The following is a 12,792-nucleotide window of genomic DNA, read 5'->3' on the forward strand; positions in this document are numbered from 1 at the left end:
GGCTTGAAAAAAAAACATGAAAAAAAACCGTGAAAAAAACCAGTTTTTTTTCTGGAGTATGTTTTTTTTCTAAAGTACGAAATCTCAAAATTTGCAAAGTAGTTAATACTTTTATACGGTTTTTTAGACTTAATGTTAACTATTAAACGAATTTAATCAAATAACTTTAATTTCTGGTCTTATAAAAGTAACATTTACGAAATCTGTAGTTTGTAGTTATCACTATTTACTGTTGGCAACACCACCGCCTCTCCACGCTACACGCCGCATCGGGGATTCCCCAATAAACGTTTGTATACTGAATTAAAATGTACGTTATTGTTATTGAAACACGTTACAACTCACGAAAAACCGTTATTGTCGTATTATTTGTTCATCTGAAAAAAAAACCATATTTAGAAAAAAAACCAAGGTGCTCGGTTTTTTTTCATGTTTTTTTTCATAATTCTGAAAAAAAACATTTGGTTTTTTTTCTATTTACAACCCTATTTATAGCATTAAAGTGTATTAGTACCCATACATTCGTACAGGCAACTCCTGGCGCTAGTAGCTTATTGCGATCTAGTACAAGCAACTCCTCCTAGATGGCGACTTGTTACGTATGGTGGTCTTGAATCTCGATCGACGTATCGTATAACAGGGGTGCGGGGAGGGGAAGTAGCGCGATCGAGCAAGGGCATTCAAACGGGGGACCGTCTTAACGAGGAGTATCGACAACAGGGTGTCACAATCGCTTAAAACGCACATTGTTATCGCAGCTATCTCTCTTTATCGCTCTTCCGTATTGGCGAGATAGACGAGATTTCGATTTCCCAGTAGCGTCAATTATTGTCACTATGTCTAGGTCGACTAGAGGACTCTGCATTCTGATCATGTAATATAAGTAAGATTACTTCGCATGATACTTGGAGAAAAATCGTAGAGTGGTTCTTTATCTCATCATGAAATCCAAGGAACTTTTACATTAAAAAATATTTTCAGAATCCGGCCGATTTGTGCCCAACCAAAAAGGCAGAATGGAGCGGACGTATATTTCAGATGGTGGGACTATTGGCACTTGCGGAAGATGTGTCGCCATGTACAGAATAAAAAATAAAGTTATTGACACTAAAAATGTTGCCGATGTAAGTGTTTCAGCCCTCAAAGTATATTTCACGAAGTTTTTTTTGTGGTGACAGCATCAGCAGTGCTTATGTTTGGTGCCGTAGCCGAATGGCATTTCTGCGACACGAAACGAAAACCAAACGCCGCGAAAGGTAGTCTGGCTCTGTCGCGCCAAAACGCAAGAGCGATAGACATAGATATCTACGAGCGTTTCGTTTCGTGAGCGTTACGTGAGCGTTTGTGCCATTCGGCTACGCACCCTGCTGCCATCATCAATTTTCCTTAAGTCGCCAAAGATGCATGCCAGTGAGACTCAACCGTAGACATTCTCAGAGAATGATGATAAATGGTGTTGGTTTCAGGATTATTACTTGGTCTTCATTGACATGAACCAAGAGACGGAAAACGTGGTATCCGGAATATACAAGATGTTGACAAACGCTTATGTGCCGGCTCTAAAGGCGTGTAAGGCGTGGGGCGACATCAACCCTCCGAACCCTAAGAGTGATGATATGATAAAAGAATACGTGTCTAAAATGAGCCTATTTTTTGACTACTTAGCAAGTGAGTATTGGTATCTTGACACGGAGTATTCGTCAAGTTGCCATTAGGTAACCTTAAAAATAGTTTTAGATCAAGGAACATGTGTAAAATAGATGGCCATAGGAATTTCATTCATTTTTAAGAGCTCATTAAGTATTTGTTGTGCATCAAATGCTAAACTTTTCCACCCAGTACTACATCTTAAATGCAGGAACCGCATTTGCGACCATTGGTCTGCTCATTCTAGAAAAAAAAGAATGCCTACTTGTAGAATACAGTCTGTGACTAAAGTTTTCCATTTCTTGATATTCAAGTGAATGAAATATCGTCACTACTTTTAAAAAAAACTTGTATCTTCGTCTGTCAATGAAAAGAAAATTGTAGTAAGTATGTATGGAATGCATATAGACTTACTGCGTTTTAACTTTGAGAAACAGCTCGAAATACGAGATTTTTTAAAAGTAGTGACGATATTTCATTTCACATTCACCAATAATCATGAGTGATCTTCACAGTTATATCAAAATTCAAAGCAATGACAAATCATTAAAGCTGAATCATGCTTCTACAGAGTGGCGCCTGTAACAAAGGCGAAGAATTGAACTGTAGGCGAAGAATTGAACGGTAGGAGAATACTCCTTATACTGATCAACATTTGTTCAGTGACTTTTAAAAATTACGAAGTCTTTAAATTTTTAATTTTTCATACAAAATAAATATTAGATTCAATGTACGCCATTATTGTTGTCATTGACGTTGTCTGTCACACTTTAAACTTAACAGAATTCGCAATACATTACCTCTTAGCAAAAACTTTCAAGGGTGATAAAAATCAAAATACAAGTTATTTTTAAAAGTCGCCGAACAAATGTTGATCAGTATAAGGAGAATAGCCTAGAGTTCAATTCTTCGCCTTTGTTACAGGCCCCACTCTGTATATTTACCACTGGTGCCTGTATATTTATGCTCTGTATATTTACCACTGGTGGCCAGACTAAAGTACCTAAGTCTTAATTTAGTTATTGTTATAAAACTTGAAAATTTGACCAGAGACCAAAATCGACTTGGATTGCTGTACAAGGTTTAAGGTGAATGAGGTATTGTATGAGGAACATCTATCCGATGAAGAGAAGATGAAAGTTGCTATTACAAAAACTTACGTTTTGGAAGAAATTTGTTCCTTCGTGAAACAGTGGATGAAACAGATTACTATGGTAAGTTACAGCTGCTTGATTTTTTTACCTTTGGTGATGACGTAGGTAGTTCTATCGTCTCGATCGGCGTATAGCGTCCATGATTGTCATTTCGGTTAGGCCGGCAAAAGGCCTACCGAAAATACCAATCGTTTGCGTCGTATTGAACGAAACGGTGATCTTTCTCTAACAATTTTTTATATTGGTGCGACATGGAAAAGATAGGTAAGTACTTTAATCTTTTATTCGTACCGAACATCTTTGTTATTTTGAACTGACATGATTTTGTGTGCAACTTTAAGGTTTTAGTACAAAGTCAGCAGCTAAGAAGAGAACCGTCCAATATTGGCCCTTTAGCAGAACTGGATCATTGGAGACGCCAACTCACTACGTTCACGTCTATCATTGAGCACATCAAGAGTGACCTGTGCCAGATGTACATACATACACTTATCCGGGCTAAATCTAAGCTTATAAAGGTATTAAATTTTGTTGTTTAAATTCTAAAGTAGCATGTCTATCTAGAAATTACATATTATTTGTTGGCCAATCGTAATATATCATGGTAAGTAGAAGATGCACAAGTTACCTAACATTTTGAAAACACTTTAAAACATTTACAGAAATGGAGACTATTGGACAATCAAGTTACAGATTATTACAATGAAGCATTTGATAACGTTAAATATTTATATGCTTTGGAAAAATATTGCGAGCCTTTATATCGGTAAGAAAAAATGTTTCTTATTGTTCCCATAATCTTATGCTTACCTATGCTTATTTTATTTGCTTAAAAAAGACAGTAGGTACTTACCTACCAGTTTTAAGGACAATGTGGTGAAGACTGTCTAAAAGCACTTCTGTTTACAATCCTCCTTTTTATAGCTACACAAAATGTGCATTCTCCTCAGACAGAGGGTGAAGCGACAGGACTTTATTTTCGAATGTGTTCGAGTGACAAATAAGAGTTGTTGCCCTATGACGAACTTCCCTTTACTTAAATTTGTATATGCGGTCTTCTCCCCATTGCATTGACCATATAATTGTTTCTTCCAGATGTGATCCACACACTATGGAGCAATATATACCCGGGCTTTTATACACCGTGCGCATGGTTTACGCTACCTCTCGTTATTACAACACTACTAAACAAATATCAACTTTGCTGGTCAAAGTTACGAATCAAATACTTAACATGTGCATGGATTATTTGACCAATAACGGAAGAAAGACTATTTGGAATCAAGATAAACTGAACTTTATTAGTAAATCATTGGTAAGATAAAAACTAAAACATGTAAAACCTAACGCTACAAAATGTGCCTGTCAAAACATATTTAAATGTAGGTACTTAATTGTGATTATTTTGTCTGTTTTCAGTTTTGTCTGGGTCTGTACAGCTTTTACCGTGAATGTTATGATGAGACGCAAAAGGAAATGCAAGAGGCAGCGGACGAAAAACCTTTCGGTTGCTCTGAAATGTATATATTTGGAAAGTTTGAGACGTTCAGGAGAAGACTTATTAAGGTTAATTTGATGTAAAATATAGTATAACTTAAAATAGTCACGTTTGTATAGTATTTCTAATTGTACATTTTGTTAACAGATTATAGATTTGTTCCAAACGTATATCACATACTATGTCTTAAACAAGACTACCTTAGAGGGCATTGAAGAACATGCGGGATTGTTTAATAAATTCTTTAAAGCTATTTCTACCAAAACTTATGATGCTTTGGATCATAGGTTGGTATTTTATTTTTACTCATCACAAGGCCCTTTAGACGCTGTATTGTGGTGTAAGGGTCCCACCACATCTAGAAAGAAGAAAAGACGTCCGACGCGGTGTCAGGCTTTGCCATACGATTGGCCCGACGCTACGCTCACGAGGCGCTAGATGTGGGGGGACCATAAGGCCCTATTTAGATGGTACGAGAACTCGCATACGAGTTTTATTACATTACGGTATTTGGTAGCTGTGCAAAAGTGTATGTAACCGCAACAGCCCGCAATGTAACTAAAATCGCATGCGATTTCGCACGCCGTCTTAATCAGGCCTAAAGGACACACTGAGTGAATTTTTGCCCGTGATATGGAACGCACTCAGATGCAGCATCCGCCAGAGTAGAACAAAGGCAATTTAGTCTTCTGTTTATGAGTGATGGACTAAATACTAAGGAAGGTATACAAAAACCTGTTTCAAAAATATGGCATTATACCGATGTATACGTAGTTATTTTTTCTGTTATAAATTTCAGACGACCTGATTTCGACAAAGATTACAAGATCTATAAAGACAACGTAGCTAATCAAGAAGTGTTGTTAGAAAACTTTATGATAAATGTAAGTACCTTCAACATGTTGTTCGTAATGTAACCATAAAATTTTCTAAGGCATAAGTTTTCGTGTGATAACCATTTTTTGTTTTTTTTTAGAGCGTCAACAAATGTCCTACAACTGAAATAGCTCTGCATTTGATAAAAAGATTTGAGAACCTCAAGTTGGGTTGCTTGTATCTTGAAGACCAATACTATGATTTGATAAGCAAATTTACTGCCGAGATTGAATCATTACGTGACAGGTAAAAAAAATTGCAGCAAGCACTATTAATGTTCATGATACAAGGTAGGGGAACTTAAGGGAGGTGTAGGTGGAGAAAAGCCACAATGAAACAAAGACACCCATAGAAGCGCGTCTTTGACACTTGAATCACGAAAAAGGGGTACACCGATCGGATGCTGTCCTATTAAAGGACGTAGGTACGCAGAGGCAGCAACCGTTAGGGTGTATCAACTATTGAGAGTAGGTGGAATCTAAAACTAATTAGGTTACTGAGTGTAATTGACGGTCTAGATTTTAATCAAAGTGAATTAAAAATTGACTGTCAGGCAAGAAAGCTGAATAGTTTACAATCCAGTTTATAATTAATTCATCATTGCTTTCTCATTTTTAGACCAATATTTAATTATTTGAACCATATATTTTTAGGTATAATGAAGAGAGAGAGAACCCAGACGTACCCTGGAACATGCCTCCAGTGTCTGGGAGAATTTTGTGGATTAGGTTCTACGATAAAAACATTCAAGGCCCCATGGCAGAGTTCAAGAAGCAAAATGAAATTATAACACATATGGTAAGTATTTAAATCCTGTATCAATTGTTATTTAGGGATATTTTTTTCACTAAAAGAAATATATAAATCTTTTCATTTCAGAATACGCAAAGATGTATAAAACTTTTCAACGTCATGTACATCGTGTTTACTGAATTCGAGCTAATTTACCATAAAGCTTGGGCCGAAAATGTCGGTCAGGTGAGTAAATGCCCATGTTGATGCCCGTAGTATCGCAGTATAATACAGAGTACCATCGTAAAGTATGATCACTCCCTGCTTCCCGCTGAAAGTGCCACTTCGCCTATCCGCTTTTTGTTACCTCACAGTTACCACTTGTCAAAAACGCGACCAGTCGACCTGTCTTATCTCATTTATATGCAAGCATTCGCCTACACGAGCCTAGACTGTGCGTAGAAACGCGTTTCTTTCATATATTTGATTGCCATTGTCCGAGGTGTGGTAGTATAATGCTAGATGAAACTATTATTGGAAGATCCAACAGGAATTAAACCTATTTTTGTTTATGTAGCGGTTGCCAACGTTTGGTTACAATATATAAAAAAATGTCTTCTTAGATAATTGATTGATACCTTGAAGTGAGTACATAATGAAATGATTGTTCACCCGGCCACACATGGAATTGTTATTTCGCGCCCACCAGAACCAGCTGCACAGGCTGCACAGCTCTACAACAACTATTAATACGACACTCTTATTTTATTACAGGTCAGACTGGGTCTCATAGCGCCGCTTCTCATAAGGCATCCAACGACTAATTTGTACATTGTCAATTTCAATATTTACATTCCCGAATGCATCAGAGAAGTGGAATATATGTGGCAATTAGGACTAAGTACGTATATCTAGTTAAAAGAACAACATATAATTAGTTACATTATTGTCATATCATATTAACCGATTAATATAAACCATTTCTTTTAGGTGTGCCAGATTCCGCTCAGGTCGTCGCATATTGTAAAGATCAAATATTGGGAAATTTTGAAAAAATGAAATATTTAGTGGATCGAAACAACAAAATTAGAAAGTAATCTTCTTATTGTTAATATATATCAAATAAAATGTTTAGTATGTATTTTACGTTACCTATCAAAAAATATGAATGTTAAATAAAATTATGCCCCATGAATGTACGCTTGACTGTACTTGGCAAAAGGGCGTGCCAGGATAAGCTAAGTGATTCTGCCCCCGACGAATTTGGGCTTTTAATTTTTATGGTTGGTGTGGTTCTACAGCAGTAATTAATGTGCAAAATTTGAGCACCCTAAACCTTACAGTTTAGGTAAAAAAAAAGAAAAATCATTTTCCTTCGATAACTTTTTTTATAGTCAACCGATTTTAGTATATTTACATATGTTGTACATTGAGTCAAGATAATTATATGACGTAATAATATTCTCATTACGTCATAGCAAAAAATAAAAAGAAAGCTGACTAAACTTTTTAATTTTTTTTTAATTACTTAAAGGTTAGAGAGCGCTCTAGTTTTTTCGCCAATAGTACACCCACTAATAACCTACAACATATATTTTTTTCAAAATGTTATCTGAGGAAGAACATAGAGATATCTTTACATAAATTACTTTACATACATTTCCTAGACTCGCCTTAATATAACATAATACGAAATGTGTGAAACCTCTTTAGAGAAACGTGCATATGAAAATGATTTTTCGTTTTTTTTTTACAAAAACTATAAAGTTTAGGGTGCTCAAATTTTGCACATTAATTACTGGTGTAGAGCCACACCAACCATATAAATTAAAGCCCAAATTCGTCGGGGGCAGAATCACTTAGCTTATCCTGGCACGCCCTTTAATTGGCAAACACAAGTATTAAAATTTCCAATAACATACAGGAGCATGCCAAAACTATATTTACCGCTGCTTCGAGCGCAGCTTGTCAAGATGGAGAAAGCTTTCCAGCCCGGCCTCTCGACCATAACTTGGACGTCTCTCGAGATACCGGCGTACGTTAGCGCCATTGAAGTTGTGCTTGATGAAGTCGATTTGTTTGTCAAAGAGGTATTTCTTAACTTAAGTAATATGCAATATACGTAGATGGTCATGAGTTCAAGCCTATTTGGAACTGATGATTCTGATTCAGAAAAAACAAAAAGACAATGAAAGGCACTCTTAGTTGTGTCGCTTAACTTCAAACTTGGGCAAATCCACTCTACCCACTTGGGAGATAATTGAAAAAAAGTGATAACAACGTTAATTCGGTGATTTGAAAAACACTATTTATTTATTATGGCCAAAACATTAAAGAAATCGACCATGTTCGACAATTTCAGAGTTAAAACCATCCATTATTTACAAAAAATACATTTTTGTTTGGATAAAATTGATTGAAGTTAATCTGTCTTTGAAAAAACTCTACGTGGATTTATATAATTTTGATTTAACAGACTTGGATTTATAAATATTTGAAAAACATCGATTATAACTAGGGATGTGGTAATGGCAAAATCATATGACTAAACATGAGTAATCTAAAATAATAAAATTAATTATGTAAATATGTTCATGTCAATAAAGAGCTTGATAAATAATATAATGTCGAATATGTCGTACTAAGCATTGGCACCAGCGACGATAATTAGTTTTCTTTGATAATAAGTAGGTACTGACAAAAGAGTGAGCAGTTAAGCATTATCCTGTTTTAAAATATAAATACTTGTTAGTGGTTCGCCCCGAACGTAAACTCGCTAACCCATATAACGGCGACCCTTTGATTTGGCTCAAGTTTAAGCTTAAAATTTTTATTTACCTCTTCTAACCACTTGCCAAATTTAACGGCGACCCTTTGATTTGGCTCAAATTTAAGCTTAAAATTTTTATTTACCTCTTCTAACCACTTGCCAAATTTCACGAAGACAAACATACGAACGCCGGGTTACTCCAGTAGACTCGGACTCGGGAGTCTCGGGACTACAAAAAGAACAAGAAGAATGATTTTTTATTATTTATTTATTTATTTTTTGTTACAAAATAATAACCCTTAAATATTTTAAACAAAATTCAATATCTCTTCTGAGTCATCTTCTGCAATTTCTTCTTCTTGCATTGGTCGTTCTATTAAAGAAAAGGACGTCGTTTGAATTAAGTTTGCTACATTGGTGTCATGTCCGCATAACGGCTTTATTGGTGGCTGTTTGGATGAATATCTGAAAACAAGATATCAAAGCGTTAGTTAAAAGAAGGAAAAACACAAGGAAGTAGCTTAGCACCAATTCTCATATGCAAAAACAAATATTCACGCAAAATAAAGCCAAATATGCGACAAAAACAAAATAAGCATATTTGTTAGAGAAAATATATCATTAATTATGTATTGTGCATAGAGTTTGCATTATCCGACGGATTTTTAATATTCGAATAATTCGGATAATACAATTTTTATTATTCGAATATTCGAATAATTCGGATAATTTCGGATAATTTATTAAATGGAACAAAATTAATGTTACAGGTGCGTATAAGCGTGGAATTGATAACGGCTGAGATATATGAGCGCCATAATGCGAAATTTACCTACATTTTTGTTTATTTTTTGCGTAAATCAGCAAACTGTAGAAATTAAAACACACCTAGCTCTCTATCTTTAGTTCTATGACTAGAATCTTGCAAACAGATAGTGAGCTGTCAATATAAGACAGTTAGTAGTAGTGATTAGTTAGGTGTTAGGTATAACGAGAAGTTTTTCTGACAACACCTTTACCTTGGAAATGGATGGTAGAGAGGATGGCTTGTGTAGAGTGGAACGTGAGACAACATCATTGGATATGATGATGGTTATAGGCGATACAGCGTTGTCATATTATCCGTTCCGATATCGGATATAGGAAGGATGTCAAAGACAAAAATCAAAGATGGCGCCTTGAATAATTTCGAGAATGTATAGGAGTCGGTCCTTCGCTCGATCGGATCGGATACTCATCTTAAATCTGCGGGGCCCTTCCGGATACACTTCGACCCATCGGGATCTTTTGTGCAATTACCCCCTAAGATCTTAAGATCCTTCAGCTATTCTGGAGCTTCTCGACCATCTCCACGTATCGGATGACGAGGCTCATGGGTAGCTCTCTGATGTCCTTTGGTAATAGGTAGCCTGCTCCAAAGTTCTTCATTCTTTGTCTGGCGAGGGCGTGACATTCACACATTAGATGTCTGACGGTCTCTTCCTCTTCGCCGCACATGCGACAATCTGTGTAGTCAGCGTGTCCCATCTTGGCCAACATTCCTTTGATCCCGTAATGGCCTGTGAACACCCCCGTTATAATTTAGAGTTGTCTTTTGCCTAGCTTTCCTAGCTTTTTGCTCCATCCAGATTCTACCCTCCGCATAAAGAGCTTTGAATGCTTCAGACCTACCAGGGCATCCCACTCTTTTTGGTGATTAGCCTTTGTATGGTCCTTCATGACCAGACCTGGCCTTGGCAAGTTCATCAGCATTTTCATTGCCAATGAAGCCTTCGTGCCCCGGTATCCATACCAGTTGCATCTTGTTTTGCCTTCCAAGCTTGTTAAGAGCTTGGATGCCGTTTAATACCAGTCAAGAGTCACCTCTGGGCGATGTGAAGGCTTTGAGTGCCGCCTGACTATCGCTGAGTATATAGATATTCTTTCCTTGGGTTTGTCTAACTATATTCTTATGTACACAGGTAATTATTGCGTATGTCTCGGCTTAAAAGACTGTGGCATAATTGCCCATGCTGATACTACCACTGTAGTCACTAGTCATTTGCATAAATGCCTACGCCCGTACCAGATGCCATCTTGGACCGGATCGGATACTTAATATAAAAAGTTGAAAACTCTTTTCGTAATAGGCTCTAAACAAAAGCGTCCTGGTTAGGGTCTTAGAACAGGAATGAGCAACTGAGCATAGGTACTCGTTCAAAACAGAATAACCAAAAAAAGAGAAGACCAATTAGTCGAAGACACTTCCTATCCAGGTGTGGATCATTTTAGACCTTAGTTGCACAGTGGCTGGTACCAAAGTACCAATGGAAGGGGAGAGGCGATAAATAAGTATTGTACCACCAACATAAAATATACAACACATAAAATTTAAAAAAAATGAAGAAGGAGGAGGTACAAAGGCGAACTTATTTCAATATTCAAATCCAAAACGCCTCAAATTGCTCGGCAGCAATTTGATGGGTTTTAGTTTCCAAGCTGATCAGTAGATCGACTAAGATTTCAAAGTATAAGTAGTAATTAGACCGATTTTTGTGTATGAATGTAACTAAGGACTTAAAAGGAAAATGCCTTATATTTCTTAGTGAAGTGGAGGGAATTCTGGCGTACTAAATTGCCATGGAACTGATAACAGCTAAATTCGGAGTGAGGCGCTAAATTTCAATTTCAAAAAAACAAGGGACCAGGAAATCTAGGTATAAATCTCCCTTATTAAGTACGGTTTTACAGATAACTTCACGTTAGCTATTAGCAGTAATGAAAGTAGGTTGGGGTAACGTTTTCATATTAAAAAATAATACTTGAACGTTTTTCTGTTTTTTTAAATCATCCAATTAATCGAATATTTGATAAGAACTGAGTGCGTGGGGTGAGGCATTCTGCTTACTTCTTGTCCACGAATGCTTTCTTTGTTTTGTAAATATTAGTTTGATTTTGAAGATAAATAGGTGTTATAGGTGTTAACTTGTTAGCAATAACATTGTCCGTATTAAGAATTGATCGAAATTGGTTTCAGTGACGTCTATCTATTAAATATATTACTTATAAATAAAAAATAGTGTTTATAGAAATTATCCGTTTATCCGGATAATTTCACTTGGATTATTCGAATATTTTCGGATAAAAATATTGGCGGATATTCGAATAATTCGGATATTCGAATATCCGGATTGCAAACCCTAATTGTGCAGCAAGTAAACGGTAAAATTGCAATTCGCATTAAGATATTCAGAATTACGTAAACTTACACTTTGTTCCTCCTGTATCTACACAAACCTAATCGGAAAGTAAAATTTATGAAATACGTAATACTATTAAAATCTTACATCGATTATAGCTATCACAACACTAGTGTCAACTAATGATTTTTCAAACGACACGTGAAAGGACATTTGAAATTTACCGCAACTTCGAAGTTACTTCGAAGGCACGATTTCCAACGAATTATCCATTAAACTTGCTATTTTCTATAAAAAATCACAATAAATCATTGAGAGCTACGCAGTTATTTTCGCAGACTTTAGGTCAACTGACAGCCATGTTTAACAAACTTCTATCACTGATTGGCTTGGATGGACTTACCTATATTCGGAAAAAACTGTCATACGGATATACCTAATTTTGAAAAATTACTACGACTTTAACTGTATTTTACCCAAAAACTACGCAGAATAATACTTTACTGATAAAATTGTAACAAAATTAATTATTTACCCATTCGTTTGATACCAAAATCTTAAAAAATGTCAACATGTGGATTTACCTGAGTTTGAAGTTAAGCGACTCAATTACCATTGACAGTTTTAGAGATACTCGTATCTTGGATATTTCTGCTCTCAATACTTTTATTAAAATTAGTGAAAAATCAGAGAAATCTATTAACTGCAGAAATTTCACACTTCGGTAAACTAATATAAAAACAGACCTCTTGAATCATAATTGACAAAATTTTTCAAGGTGGTAGATATTAAAGAAGCTCGAATTGATGCTATTTTGCAATCAATCACAAAGACCATGCTGGTACTACTGCCCGAACAAGCGGTTGATCCAAATGTGTTCTACGAAGATAATCTAATGAGACGCGACGATATTGGTAAGACCACGTCACGTTTTCT

At 36.0% G+C, this 12,792-nt stretch overlaps 1 protein-coding gene across 1 annotated transcript in view; it reads left to right on the top strand.

Moving 5' to 3' along the window:
- The window catches only part of LOC125225204 (dynein axonemal heavy chain 8), a 61,856-nt gene that overhangs the window by 6,840 nt on the left and 42,224 nt on the right, over positions 1–12,792 (top strand). The window contains 16 exon segments of the mRNA XM_048128805.1: positions 982–1,124; positions 1,467–1,668; positions 2,698–2,861; positions 3,143–3,319; positions 3,464–3,567; positions 3,897–4,116; positions 4,221–4,367; positions 4,447–4,586; positions 5,099–5,183; positions 5,276–5,421; positions 5,829–5,973; positions 6,055–6,153; positions 6,682–6,808; positions 6,898–7,000; positions 7,832–7,997; positions 12,635–12,770. Coding sequence (XP_047984762.1) covers positions 982–1,124; positions 1,467–1,668; positions 2,698–2,861; positions 3,143–3,319; positions 3,464–3,567; positions 3,897–4,116; positions 4,221–4,367; positions 4,447–4,586; positions 5,099–5,183; positions 5,276–5,421; positions 5,829–5,973; positions 6,055–6,153; positions 6,682–6,808; positions 6,898–7,000; positions 7,832–7,997; positions 12,635–12,770 — 2,304 coding nt within the window.

Source organism: Leguminivora glycinivorella, chromosome 4 (genome assembly GCF_023078275.1).
Source record: "Leguminivora glycinivorella isolate SPB_JAAS2020 chromosome 4, LegGlyc_1.1, whole genome shotgun sequence".
Lineage (NCBI taxonomy): Eukaryota > Metazoa > Arthropoda > Insecta > Lepidoptera > Tortricidae > Leguminivora > Leguminivora glycinivorella.